Source organism: Castanea sativa, chromosome 3, assembly GCF_040712315.1.
Source record: "Castanea sativa cultivar Marrone di Chiusa Pesio chromosome 3, ASM4071231v1".
Classification (NCBI taxonomy): Eukaryota; Viridiplantae; Streptophyta; class Magnoliopsida; order Fagales; family Fagaceae; genus Castanea; species Castanea sativa.
In genome coordinates this window covers 40717969-40733238 of record NC_134015.1, presented here as the reverse complement: position 1 = coordinate 40733238, position 15270 = coordinate 40717969, and the positions used below count along the sequence as shown (strand labels likewise).

Sequence of the window (15270 nt, the reverse complement as noted above, 5' to 3'; positions counted from 1 at the left end):
AATCAGAAAAATACAAAAACAATGTGTGTTTGTGTACATTGGTACTTGTGTACCTTGAATGGCCAATGAAACAAAATTTTCTAAATTTTGTGTCTTTTGTACCTTAGATGTGCATCTCTATACATAACTAAGCAAGTGAGTTTTGTGGCTCATGTTTGTGATGAGTAAGGTTAAGTGATCTCTTGTATTTAATACTCATATCACTCTTTTTGACGGGAATGACTAGAAAATCCTAAAAGAAAGGCATAAATAATCATCTCATCACTGTTGCCTGCCAATCATGAAATGACATCTGTATGCTTCGACAAAGTACAATGTCAAAAAGCTTAATATAATTGTGTATTTCTTTTCTCGCTCTTGTATGCCCATGTATGATATGCTTAATAAAAGAAAAATATGCAAAGAAAAATAAAAGCAAAAAGATTAAAATGCTTTAAAACATGATTGCAAGCATGTATTCTTGGAGATGTGGGAGTTATAGGATGTACCTCGAAGGTGATAGTCCCCATCAAGCAATTATGATCGTGTGTGAGTTAAATTGATTTACTCATATCTCAAATCATCATAACATAGAAACGCTTATGCAATCTTGCGATGTTTTTCACACACAACACGCAATATTCTTTACTACTTTTTATACATGTGCAGGTACAATGTGATTTGGCCATTACAAGGTTTACATGTGTTAATGTATGCTCATTAAACTGCCTTGACTTGTTTTTGGAATATAAAATTGGTTAAACTTGTTTTGTGTGTGTGTGTGTGTGTGTGTGTGTGTGTGTGTTTTTGGATCTATATGCTTAACATTTTTCTTGATTGAGAGATGTTTTGAGTGATTAAATTGTTGTTTGGATCTTTGGTTGAGTAGCATGCTTGATTGCATTCATGTCTGTGTTTTTCTCTCATTTGAAAAACTGTTTTTAAGCAATCTCAACAGCTCCTCGACACCTTTCGATAGTTAGGCCATCTCTCTAGATCTTTTGCTTTTTTTTTTTTATCGCATTCTCGACAGATTCTCGATCCAACGAGAAACTTTTTGTCTGCTTGATAGTTGCTCAATAGCTTCTCGATCCATTGAGGTTGGCTCGATAGCAGCTCGATAGCTCTCGATCCATCGAGATCCTTTTGCATTTATTATTTTTCACATGTTTTGCATCTTTTCTTTATCTTGTCATTCATAACATCTTGTTTCATTACATTCTTGCATTTATATGGATTCCTTGTGCCCCCTTGATCATCTTTGATCATCTTTTTGTTTCTCAGGTGAAGCTTTCTAGCTTCTTGTACCCTTTGTCAATCATAACAAAAATGGGTAGAAATTGTGGAGCATACGTGGTTTCTTTTTAAGATTCTACATGTTAGAGAGAGAAATGCATGCCCTTGTAAGGGGGAGTTGTGTTTCATTTTGTTAGGGGGAGTGTTTACCTCCTTGTTGTTTTATGAGCTTCTTTTAGCTTCTTCTTTTTGTACACCAGTCTTGTGACCATGTTTACATACATTGTATTTATCTTTGATATATATATATGATGTATGTCTTCTTAACCTACCTTTACATGTGTTGTTTCTTTTATCTCTTTATACGCATGTTTCTTTATTTGTATGCAATCTTTTATTTCTGTCTCACACTAAGATGCCTTGATGAGTTTTATTTAAAGTGTTTCAGAAATACAAGTTGTCAAAGTCTTCCTTGCCATGAACTCTTTTCTTGCAAAGTTTTTCAAGAGGTTGTGTTAGGATAAATATTATTGTATTCAACAAGTGAATATGAGTTGAGTGATTTATGACTTCTCTCATATGTTTATTTGTTTGTTGTGGTTTTGTCACGGATTGCCAAAGGGGGAGATTGTTAAGATATATGTGATTCATGTTAGAAACATATGTCATCATGTATTGGCTAATCATTTGACAAAACACATTTTACTTGTATTTGGCTAGATCTAGGATATATTTAATACTTCAAAGAACAAGAGTTAAAGTCTAGTATTGAAGTCATGCAAATTTGTTCAAGAAACAAGTACAAAAGTGATGATTCATTAAAGCTCAACAGATAGCTATCTATCAAGGCTCGATAGATACTATCTATCGAGGTATTTATCGAGAATTACGAAATCAGAATTTTCAGATTTGATTTTCGGCCTATATTGACATATATGTGTAGGGTTTCTTTTCTCACAACTCTAGACATATACAAAACTTATTTTAAAAGCCGTCACATATGATAATACAAGGAGAACATATGCAAAAGGTTACCGATGCCTTATTCTCTCGGAAAGAAGCTATTGTGTCTATGCGCCTTAGGTTTTTGTAACCAAGTGCTTCTTAATCTTCATTGTTGATGAAGTGAAGAACTTTGCAGCCAATATTTTTCTCAAGTTGGTAAGTGAGTCACATACTGAAATTTGTGCAAAATAGTTGGTCATGTACTAGGATCCATGCATCAAATGGTGACGTTCATATATTGGAGAGTTTAGAGATTCTGAAGCAGTAAAAGGTTTCTATTATAAGTTCATCTATGGGATTGTAGAGTCTAGAGACAAAGATTTTGTACTAGATCTGAAACTTCTCTTTACTATAGTGAATTTCTTTTCGGGAGGTTTCCCCTGAGATTTTTAACTATGAAACTAGTTTGTTTCATTGGTTTTCCTAGGTCATCGTATCTTATTTTATTTACTTTTTTATTGTGCATGATTTTAACATGATATTGATGTTTGTTTGTTTTAACAAGTTTTACTCATAATAAATCTAATTAATAACTTGGATTTAAAATTTGTTCATTCTATCAACCGGGGTCTAAATTTCCCAATAGGTCCCTATCTTTTATTTTCATCGCTTTTAGTCCATATTTAGAAAAGCGTCATCCCTTTGAGTCCTTTCGATTAGTGCCCTAACAGCAAAGTCCTACGTGGCAGACGGAACTATTAAAATAATAATAAAAATGTTTATTTTTGTATTAAAAAATTCCACGTCAGCATCTAAATTAAATTTTTATTATTAATTTTAACTAAATAAAAAAATTAAAAACAGAAATAAAAACCAAAAATCACATTAATTGAGATCTAAGTGTGTCTTGAACAAGAAAAACAAGAACACTAACCCAGATCTAAGAACATAAAATTAAAATTCAAAAATCACAAACCCAGAAAAATAAGAACATATAATTAAACTACAGATCCACATCAAATTAAACATAATTAGAGCATCTCTAATAGATGCTCTATATCTATTTTTTGGAGCAAAAACACCACTGTTCACACTCCAACAGATTTTTCATCCTCATTTTTTGGATTAGATTTGCTACAGTGCTTTTCTACAAATAGAAAACATTGTAGCTTTTACTATTCATACTTCAAATGTTTTTTTTTCTATTATAACAATTAGGTATTGAATAAAAAAATGTTGGAAGATGTGTAGTTGTTAAAAAAAGAATAAATAATGAATAAAGAATGAATGAAGAAATAATATTTAAATGAGATGGAGAAAATGATAGAAAATTTATTGGAAAGTATATTTGAAAAAGTAGGTAGGTAAAAGCTAAATATCACTGTTCATTGTCCATACAGTACAAAATTTTAGATAAGCTGCTAAAGATGCTCTTAGATCTGGCTTTGTAGCGGGGGCTTCTTCTTTTACCAGTTGAAATCCAAGGGGGACTTTGTTGGGACTTTTTGACTAAACATTGAGCGTCGGGCTTTGCATTTTTGGGTTCTTAGATCGAAACCTCGCAGACCCTCTTTGTTATTTCTTTCTTAGCTCTCTGATTAGTGTTTCTGAAGCTCAAAAATCTTAACTTTCTGAAGAAATTTCTAGGTTTTTGCTTTATACACTTTACTTTCTCTGCAAATACTATCATTTAAGGTAGTTTTTTCGTCTTTGCATCATAGGGTTTCTTTATTTACCAATGCGACTTCTTTTCTGGTATCTAGTAGTTTCCACTTAAACATTTCTTGGTTTTCCGGAGCTACAAATCTAGCCGTTATAGAAAAAGTTCGCCTTTTTCTTTTGTTTTCTTCTGTTTTTGGAATTTCTTGGGTTGCGTATGCGTTTAGGTTAGCTTGTTTGTTTTAAAGTCTGAGTCTTTGAAGCTCAGTATGAGTGATTTTAGGCTCTATTTTCTTCTATGTCAGCACTAATTTCTCATGGCTTTGTTGGGTCTTCGAGTTTCTTAGAACTACCAGCAGGCAATGCTAGCATTGTTGAGAATGAAACGCCAACTCAGTTTGTTGTCGTTGTTGTTGTTGTTGCTGTTGCTGGCTGTAATCCCAATTGTTGTGAGATCTCTGAGTCCATCATTAATTTTCTATTCTTATTTTTTGCGTTTGTGATTTTTGGATTTTAATTTTGTGTTCTTAGATCTAGGTTTGTGTTCTTGTTCAAGACATACTTAGATCTCAATTAATGTAATTTTTGGTTTTTATTTTTGTTTTTAATTTTTTTTATTTACTTAAAATTAATAAATTAATTTTTATTTAGATGCTGACATGACATTTTTTAATGCCATAATAAAAATTATTATTATTATTTTAATTATTCCATGTGCCACGTAGGACTTTGCCATTAGGGCATTGACGGAAAAGACTAAAATGGATAGCGTTTTTCTAAATAGGGATTAAAAGCGGTGAAAATAAAAGATAGACACAAAAATAAGAATCGCGTTAAAATGTAAGGATAAAAATGTGGTTTTTGCCTGGTTTTAATTAGAAAGTCATTTTCACCACAAAAAAAAAAAAGAAGATATAGAGCCAGAGCAAATTCAACTATTCCTAAAAAAAAAAAAAAATATTCAATTCAATTCATTGAACAAAGAAAGAGAGCCAGAGAGACATAGGTGAATAGGGCCGTTTAGTGGAGTCCATGGCCCTGACCCCAATAAATGGTTCTGCCCCTTTCTGGTTGCAAGTTTTTTTTTTTTCCAAGTTTTTAGTTGCAGGTTGCAACCAAACAAAGTAATACTAGCGTCACATTATAAAAAGCCACATTTTGCTTACAAAGTTAAACACGCTGACAAACATTAAAGGCATTAAGAACAGACAAAAAAAAAAAATTTAAATAGTCGCCTGTCCCAAATGGTTGGTGGAACGCGAGGGGGGTCAAAACTCAAAAGATTTGAGAAGGAATTGTACGAGCTTTGCTGTATAATTTTGTACTATAAGCAATATTTAAATTCAAATTCAATTTCACAAAAAAAAATAATTCAAATTCAACTGTTCCTAAAAAAAAATTCAATTCAATTAATTGAACAAAGTAAGAGAGAGAGAGAGAGAGTTAGGTGAATAGGACTGTTTGGTATTGTTATTTTAGTAATGTTATTTAAGTGTTATGAAAATATATATAAATAAAAAAATATTGTAACAAAATATATTATATTATTTAAATAACAAAAATAATTATTTAATCAACGCATCCAAACAAACCCAAATTTTCTTAAATAACACGACAGAGTTACTATGCTTGAAGCGGGAAGAAATGGCCGTACTGCAAAGACAGTGCATTTTTTTTAAGAAACAAGACAGTGCATTTAAGTTGAAAAGGAATCAGCTCCAAATTTCTGTTCAAGAGTATTATTATAGGCTTGGATTTTAAATATACCTATTAGAAAATATTTGGAATTCTACAAATTTATACTTTTTTTTTTTGAAATCACAAATTTATACTCTTAATTACAAATAAATAAGAATTTCCTTCTATTCGGATTTTATTACAGTCTAATTACAAATAGATAAAGTTTTCCCTTTATAAGTTTTATTTGAGTTTGAGCCTTTGAGGAGTCTTTTCCAATTTGTGATGTCTTTTGATCACATTACTCATTAATTCATAAAATGAGTTGAATGTTATTCTATATTCTTTTAAAAAATTATATATATAAAAAAGAGTGAATGTTACTTTAATAGGCAAGTAGTATGTTGACAAAAATTTTCTTATCCATATTATAAATTGATGTAATTTCTGAATTGTGAATTTGTAATATAAATTGATGTATTAATTGTCAGTTTTTGACTCAATTAAAATAAAGTTTATTGTACATATTCTTAGGATTATACAAATAGCATATTTTAACAAATCCTCTTCCTCTGTCAGCATGTAAAAGTCACCACTAATATACAAACAGCCCTGTATCCAATCTTGATTTACCTTAATAAAATTCACTTACTAGATCCTCAAAAAAAAAAAAAAAAAAAAAAAATACAAACAGCGCAGATTCCAAGCTCAGGTGGTTGAAAATGCCTATTCCACATGTGCCAAGGAATGGTGGATGCTTCATGCCGGTGCTGACGTGAATGAAAATAACATTTCATTTGCCTCCAAACTAATGTGTCAGTAATTCTCTCCAATAATTGGCGAGTTTTGATGGGCAAGGGTCCGTCAGTGGATCATATGGCGAGTTGTAGTATAAAATTAGCATAATTCATAATTGGCTATAAGAATACTCTCAAACTTTTGCAGTGAGTCTTCAGTCTTCACAAAAGCTTCAGAGTGGAAAACACTAACTTCAGCCTTCAAAGTTCAAACCCCCTTTGTAATTACCTGCTCCCATTTGTAATCAATCTGTAATATTTTCCTCAACCCCCAAGGTTTGTATAATCCTCAACAAACATCATCAAGTGTTCTACCTTCTAAGGTGTTTATACAAGTATCATTATGTCAAGTAAGTTTCTGTTTCAATCATTTTATTAGAGGATAATTAATTACTCTGTAAACTTAATTAATTGCTTTCTTTCTTGCAATTGTTATTTTGAACATTATTTTTTTGGATAACCTTCAATCTTTAGTATCTATTTAGAAATATTTCATTTAACTTTTTGTTGAAAACTTTTTTTGAAAGTGTGTTTAAGTATACTTTAAAAAAGTAAGAGTTAAAAAAAAAAAAAAAACTAAAAGTTAAAAGTTGAGTTTATAATTTCTAGCCAACAAGATACTAAAGCTCTGTTTGGATAGTTTATATTTGTCAACTTATTTGACTATTTAGCTTATTTTAGCTACTATTTATGAGTCTATTATACTTTTTGGTATTATTTATAGGTCTCATTATATTATTTCAGCTAACTTTTACCTTTTGTAGTAGGATTTCAAACAGACCCTTAGTAGTAAGATTTCCAAAAATTTTGAATATAATATTTGTAGTATCTTGACTTAAGATGATACTAATAGCTAACCCATGAATTTTTTTTTCTACCTTTTACTCTCCTCAGCGAAGTTGAACTGCGATCTACACAAAGAAGAGAAAGGTAAAGTGAAAGGGGTCACCTTGATAGATTCCCTATGAGGGAGAGATGTATCCTCTTGATTTTCCCATTTATTTGAGCAAATTATTTTAAGTAATTATAGGTTTACATTATGCTAGCAACATAAATCTTATATTGCAAATATAATGTAAATTAAGAATTTTCCAATAACAAAATTTTACCCAGCAATGGCATTATGACCTAATCTCAAACTGTGCTTTTAATTATTTTAGTTAGTGTGTGTATATATATACACATACTGACATACACACACGTGCAAGGGGTGTGCATTCCTATTCTTGGCTTATATAATTGCACTTACATCTACATGTGAAAACTTTTTACAGCACCCGAGAAGACTATCCTAAAAAATCAAGCACTTCAAAAGGTTAGAAACACAACTTTTTCATCACTATTGATACGACTTTTTGCAATTACAATAACGTTCTTTTTCTCTGGGTCCATCATATGTACATTACTCTTATAATCAATCAGAGTAGGCCATGCTAACAATTGTGAAGAAATTTTTTCATGAAAAATTATTTTATACTTAAATTTATTGTCTCTAATAACAACTAGTTTTTTGAAATCCACTATGAAAATTTTTTATTTTTTTTGAGTATGTGCGCGCTGTTTTACCTTGTTATTTGCAATGGAGAAAATGTTAAGGATAGGTTTGGTAACTATTTTTTCTCCTTTATTTTTTGTTTTTAAAAGCAGTTTTCTATTTTTTTAGACTAAAATACTTGTTTGGCAACTCAAAATGGATAGAAAACAAAAACTGTTCTTAAAACTCAATTAAACTGAAAACATGCAAAACACTGTTTTTAGTTTTTAATTTCAAAAGTCAATGAAAATACGTATTTAATTTAATAAAATTATCTCATTTAATGAATTAGTATTAGAGTTCAAATCCTAATTATAACATATTTTAGTATTTTATATTTTTTTTTCAAAAAACTATCTTTTTTAATTTCAACTAACCAAACATGTTTTTATTTATTTATTTTTTAATCCAAACATGTTTTTTATTTAAAAAATATAAGAAATTTTTTTTTCTTAATATTTTTAAAACAAATTTTTGAAAATAAAAAACAAAAACGATTACCAAACATAACCTAATTGTTTCCTTTACACCCAACCCAACTCTTGGGTATATTGGGAATTCTCTAGTTACAGTGAGGAGCTTTAGATATAACATGTATGGCTATTTAGTTGAAGCTAAAACTATCAATTGGATGCAGAAATATTGAAAATCTTCCCCTAATATGTTGTCTTGGAGAATCTGATTTTAAGCATATTAGATATGACTTCGTTTTCAATAATGATATTTTTTCAAGGTTTCATTCACAAACTTTGGTATTGAGAATCAAATTTAGATTTGAATGTATATAGAGCATTCATATCAAACACATAAAAAAAACATAGTATTTAATATCTCAAAACGTTACTTTATCAATTTTAACACTTTACTTTATAATACACACAACATCAAATATTTTTTTTTAACACTTCATTAAAATATTAATTATTAATTATTTATAATTCATTTTAATTCTCCATGATATATCTCTCTCTCTCTCTCCGAGCAAAAACAACCAACCAACCCTTCATGGCCACAACTAGATACCACCCACTCAATGTCACCACCCAAGCCACCACCCCCAACGAACCCACAACCAACCACCGAATCAATTAACCTACACCCACTAGAGAAAGATTTCACCAAAGAGAGATCGAGAAGCAGAGGAGAAGCAGAGGCGATCCACTGCCTCAACACCCAGCAACCCACGGCCTCAACCCATGGCACAACCTACAACCAACCACCTAATCAATCATCCCACACACACAACCCAAAGCCACTCCAATCAACTCACACCCAGACCTAGCAAAACCGCCCAAGGCTGCCGAAACCTACCCATAACTCATACCCAATTCTACGACCCAGACTTGATAAACCAACATCCACAACCACAAAACCCACGAAACACACACACAACCTCCACCACAACCCACCAAACCCACAATCCACAAAACCCACAACCACCATAAATCACAAACCCACATCACAAATCACAAACCCACGGTGAAAGAGCGGGAGTGATGAAAGATTTGGCGGCGAGAGAAAGACGAAATGAGACGAGATCTATCTCGGAACCAAAACGATGAGACAATACCCATCTCGGAACTTGAATGAGATGACAAGGGAGAGAGAGGCCGATGAACCAAAGAAGAAAAGAGAGAAGAAAGCTCCAGCAGAAGAAAAGAGAGAAAATAGTGTGTGTGTACGAGTGTGTGAGAGAGAGATGATATTTTACTTGAAAGATTAATAAAATATTATTATTTTTTATAAGATTTGAGCGGCAGTAGGTTGTCATTTTTGACATTTTACTGTAGCTAAGATGTTCAAAATTTTAAGAACAGCAACTTTGACGTGTGTGACTTTTTGAGGGATAGTAATAAAAATAAATTTTTTTAGGGATGGTAATAAAAATAAATTAAATAGTTAGATAAGTTGATAAAAATAATTTTTATCAATCGAACATGTGAATGATCTATATGTTAAGAATGACTTTAGAAAGGAAAAAAAAAAAGGTTTTGTTACACGGTAACGTTATGTTAGTGACCATTAGTGCTTTGTTTTGGATTGCTTTGACTATACCACGTTAGTCCTTAGGCCCATCACCAACCCAGTTGACAAGTATTTCGAGAACTAGTCCTAAAACTTAGGGCCGTTTGATATGATTATTTGAGCAATATTTTTTAGTTTTTAAATAATATTATATGTATTTTTACACATTTTTTCACCTCCCATAAATACAACATTACACGTGATTTCATATGTTGCAGTACATTTTGGAAAAAAGCTACCCACGAGAGCATGAGCAATCGAAAGAACTCAGAGAGGCCACAGTCAAGGAACATCCTTTTTGGTGGGTCATAATTTTCTTTCCAAGCACTATTTTAAAGTCATTTTGGTTTGGATGTTTGATGTGTATACAATTGCTTTACCATGGTGAGAGGGAGAAGAGGGAGGAACAGAGAGAAGGAAATCTGTCAGCCTCTGAATTTTGTGTTTACAAATTTCTCTCATTCTTTGAAATTTGAACTTAGCTCTTAGTCCACAGTTAGAAAGTCTCACTATAACTTGTTGCTTGTAAATAATTATTTCTATTTTTATTTATTTTAATAGAGATAATCATTAATTATTTTATTATTTCAATTTAATTGAGAGATATATCTCTATCTCGTGGGCCCAAATGATATGTGGCCAATTCTTTTTAGGAAAAATTACAACTTACTTAGCTGTGGTTTGGTCGAAATTTAAGTAGACACCTATAATTTGAAATTTGACACTTTACTCTCCTAAGATTAGCTCAGTTAGAGTTTTGTAATTCACATTTCTTAAAATCATGGTTAAATATGTGATTTTGCTCCATTTTTATATCTCTCTTCTCTAAAAACACAAAAAACATAAAGATACAAGATTAAATAATATAAAAAAGAATTCCGCGAAACACTTGCATCATGAGATTTTTAAACTATAGATATGCAACTTAAACTTTGGTCAAACCTTAAGTGGGTAAAGTATTAAATTTCAAATCACAGGTAAGCAACTTAAATTTCGATAAAACTACAGGTGGATAAATTATAATTTGCCTTTCTTTTTACTAAGAAAAATAGAATTATGTGGTAAAATTTGAAATATGTCACTAAATTTTGATGTGACATATTGTAATTGGCTTAATTAATTTTTGAGACTCCTACAAATTGCAAGAAGAGGAGCATGGGTACAGCTATAGCTATGTATCTTACATTTTATTGCACTTCATTTTATTAAATTTCATGCACTGTTACTGCCTAAGATAATAATTTACATTTTTTTTAACACATCTTTACTAAAGTTATTACTTTTGAACTGTGTTCATGTGTGGTAGGAGTTTAATGAATGTGCCTGTCGATGAAGGCCTCCTCATCTCAATGCTTCTAAAGACCATGAATGCGAAGAAAACAATAGAAATTGGAGTTTTTACTGGTTATTCTCTTCTTGTTACAGCTTTAGCACTACCGGCTGATGGAAAGGTAGTTTTCAGAATTTTAGCATTTTTACTGTTATTATTTTTTGTTTACACCCATTTTACATTATTGAGCATATATATAGCATTTGAGTGTAAGGACCAGATTAAACTGAGGATTTCATATTGCAGATAATAGCCATTGATCCAAACAAGGAAGCATATCAAACTGGACTGCCGTTTATTCAAAAGGCTGGAATGGAGCATAAGATTAACTTCATTGAATCAGAGGCCTTGCCAATTTTGAATGATTTAATTACCAATGTAAGTGTCTAGCAGGAGGCATGATGCAATTGTGTGTCTACTTAAGTTAATAATCGTATGTTTGTTAAATAAAAGTAAATAAATTGCAATCGTAGGTGCTCATAGTAGAAAATGGGGTAAAAGTGTTTTCTGTTGTTGATCTTATCCAACAATCAAGAAGTGGAACAAAATTGCTAAAACATGAAGAGTTTCCAATTACGCTCTGTTTGTTTCAATGGAAAACCTTGTGTAAAGATAGTTTTCCTTGTTTTTCAGTGTTTGGTAGCATAAAAAAAGATGAGTCAAAGGAAAATTACTTTTGGTCAACATAAAAAGTATGGCTTATTTTTGGAGATTGTTTTCCATTAATTTTTTTTAGAAAACAACTCTATCTCACAGCAAGCTAAATAAAGGAAGTTATAAGGTTGTTTTTCAACTCATTTAAAGTTTCTACCAAATATTAGAAAATGAGATAGTTTTATAGAAAATGTTTTTTAGAAAATAACTCATTTTCTAGAAAATCTCATTGCTGAAACAAACAGAGCGTTAGTTCCAACCAGACATCAGTACCCTGTGGGATAGAGAGAAAAAAAAAAAAACAAAACAAAAAATTGGGGTGGTTAACCATAATGTATCTCAATAATAAAACTATGACAAGGCAATATTTTGCAGTTAACAGTCCAGTGACATGGAAATTAATAAGATAAGTTAGTAACTCCAAAAATTTTCATAATTGCTATATAAATTTTCTCCCTTTAAAGCTTTCATGCCTTTTCAATAGAGCATGCGTTGTGTCTTTATGTTAGAAACTCGTTTCCTCTCCTATGTATTTGTTTTTAATTTTTTTAACAGAAAAATTTTGGCCTCTCTTAAATTTTATTAGACAAAATTTAGCTATAAAATTGGTTATAGCCTTAAGTAGTTAGGCTACAACTTTACTTAATACTCCCTCCGTCCCATTTAGTTTTTCTTGTTTGAAAATTCAAATTTTTTAAGGGAACATTATTTATTGTCTTGTCTAACTTTTAAAAATGTATTAGTTTCCAAAACTACCCTTAAATAAATTTGTTGATTTTCTTTTCAAATGGAGTAGTTTTGAAAATTAAATAGGGGTATAATAAGAACATTAGTAAATTAATGACTTTTATTATTAGAAATTGAACAATATTTTGGGACATCCCAAAATGGAATAGAGGACAAACTAAGTGGGACGGAGGGAGTATTTTTTTATTGGAAGAGAATTTTGACAAATCCACCATTAGATTATAATTTCTTCTTATATCTTCCATACTTGCAAAATTTCTAAAAAATTAAAGATTAGTAGCTATGTAATCAATAAATTGTTTAACTTATATATTTTGTAGTTTAAAATTATGTATAAAATATATATATATATATATATATATATATATATATACTTATAAATCATATAATAAATAATATCCGGTTGACACAAAATTTGACATGTGTATTAAGAGTGTAAAGAATATACAATTCAATGGTTAGATTTTTAAAATATTTAATACTGTTTATTTTATTGAGTAAGGTTGTAGCCTTAGCCCTCGTTTGGGAGGAGGGAATGGAATGGAATGAAAATAATAACTTTAGAATATTATTCCCTTCCTTGTTTGTGAGTTTTGATGGAGGGAATGTAAAGTCCATTCCTTTGTTTGAGAGGTTAAGTGGGAGGAAATGGAATGGGTAGGAGATAACACTTATTCATCTTTATTCCCTTAAAACCTCAAATTTTCATTCCCTTGAAATTAGGAGGAATGAGAATGAATGAAATTAGATTTAATGAATGTTTTACTAAAACTTCCAAAATACCCCTATATATTCAACCACTTATTTTAAAATAAAGGTCTAATAGTAATATTATCATAAAATGATTCAATTTCATTCTCTCCATGTTACTCTCAAATAAGATTACTTACATTCCATTTATTTTTATTCCTTTATTTTGAAATATCCAATCAAGATTACTTAATTCCATTCCATTCGCTTATAATCATTCTATTTCATTTCATTTCATTCCTTTTTATTCACTTAAAACTAATTTTGTAACTATACTCTGTCCCAATTTTTTTTTTAACCTTTGCTGCTAGCTACTTATAAATATGCTATATTAGTACTCGGGAAAATTTTAAGTTTTTTTTTTGTAATTTTTCCCCTTGTTCCTAAAAGGGGAAAAAAGTGAATCTAAAATTTTCTCTTGCTAAAATTTTTAAAAATGTTATATTTTGATGAATAATGACATTCCAAATTTAATTCCTATTAGCGCAAATAATTTGACCAAATTCATAATTTCATCAATATTGTCTTCAGTTCTACTCAGCTGAACTTTTTCACTTCTCTTTCCTAAATACTTCTTGTAATATATGTTAGTCTTCTGTCTCCTTTTATTTTGTGCAACCGAAGATAACTAGATAAGTTGCACATATATACTTGATCTTAATTTCCTAATTATGAACACAGGGCAAACAAGAAGGGGCATTTGATTTCGCATTGGTGGATGCTGATAAGGAAGGCTACATCAAATATCATGAGCTACTTTTGAAACTGATTAAGATTGGTGGAATAATTGCATATGATAATACCTTATGGTTTGGGTCAGTGGCAAACCCTGAAGAAGATAAGATGGAGGAATTTTTGAGAATTGGCAAAAAGTATTTCGATGAATTGAACAGCTTTCTAGCAACTGATCCCCGCATTGAATCATCCCTCATTTCAATTGGCGATGGCCTCACCCTCTGTAGGCGCATCTGCTAGCAAAATCAACAAATTGAAGTCCTTTGCTAGACTAGCAGTTAGTCAAAAGTTATTCAAAATAAATAGTCTAGCAGTTAGTCAAAAGTTATTCAAAATAAATTGAGGACGTGTTTGAAAAATTGTAGTCCCTGTGATGTAATAACTATTCCTTAGAAATAACTATTTAGTTATTTGGTTTTTTTTTATTAGAAGAATTTTTTTTTTGGGTAGTATTATAAGGAATAATTGTTATTTAAAATGAAAAATAATTATTCATAACCAAAATGGTTTATTCCTTAACGAGGGTAATAAGTATAAAAATAATGCAAAAACACATTTTTCATCCCTATATTTTGGCCCTAATTTTAATTTGGTCAAAAAGCTTTCACAATTTTCATTTTGATCTTTAAAATTTAAAATTTATTGTTATTTTTGTATATTCTATCATCTCACTTACGAAAAACATGCCTAATATTAAAACTTAATCATCATCAGCCACCAAAGCATTTTCCGTAAGTGAGATGATGACAAAGACTAAAATGATTGCAAGTTTAAAAACACAAGGAACTACCAAAATAAGTAAGGATCAATTTGAAAATAGAACAAAAATATAGGAATCAAAAATATGTTTCTTGTAAAACTTTAGTATTAAAACATGACTTTTTTCTTTATTGTACAAATTTTAATTTTTGTTTTCCTAAGTAATTTAAAAAGAAAAAAGAAGAATCATATAAGCCTAAGAGCATCCGCACCAATGGGTGCAAAATTTTCCTTCTATTTTACAATACAAACCTACTTTTTCTATTTTACATAACTAATTTACAAAAACACCTGCATTAAATTATCTATAATACGCCCTTTTTTATTTAAATAATACTTTCTCACCTTTTTTTTTTAATTATTATTTCACTTACCCAAGGCCCCACCACTTTACCCCACAGACACTCCTCGTGAACACTTTCTCTCTCATTTTTTTTTTCTTT

General features: G+C 30.4%; 1 protein-coding gene across 1 annotated transcript; it reads left to right on the top strand.

Annotated features, from left to right (window-relative positions):
- Nucleotides 1–6418: 6418 nt before the first annotated feature.
- Nucleotides 6419–14514, top strand: LOC142627536 (flavonoid 3',5'-methyltransferase-like). Its single transcript, XM_075801415.1, has 7 exons — nt 6419–6643; nt 7188–7223; nt 7568–7608; nt 10071–10153; nt 11159–11303; nt 11429–11560; nt 14015–14514. Exons 1-7 carry the CDS (start codon nt 6637–6639, stop codon nt 14306–14308), a joined length of 738 nt encoding a protein of 245 aa, XP_075657530.1. The 5' UTR covers nt 6419–6636; the 3' UTR covers nt 14309–14514.
- Nucleotides 14515–15270: the final 756 nt, after the last annotated feature.

Excerpts from the sequence above, each read along its gene's own strand:
- LOC142627536 (XM_075801415.1), top strand. Across the intron at positions 10,154-11,158 it reads GTCAAGGAACATCCTTTTTG|GAGTTTAATGAATGTGCCTG; the intron begins GTGGGTCATAAT and ends CATGTGTGGTAG. Across the intron at positions 11,561-14,014 it reads TGAATGATTTAATTACCAAT|GGCAAACAAGAAGGGGCATT; the intron begins GTAAGTGTCTAG and ends TTATGAACACAG.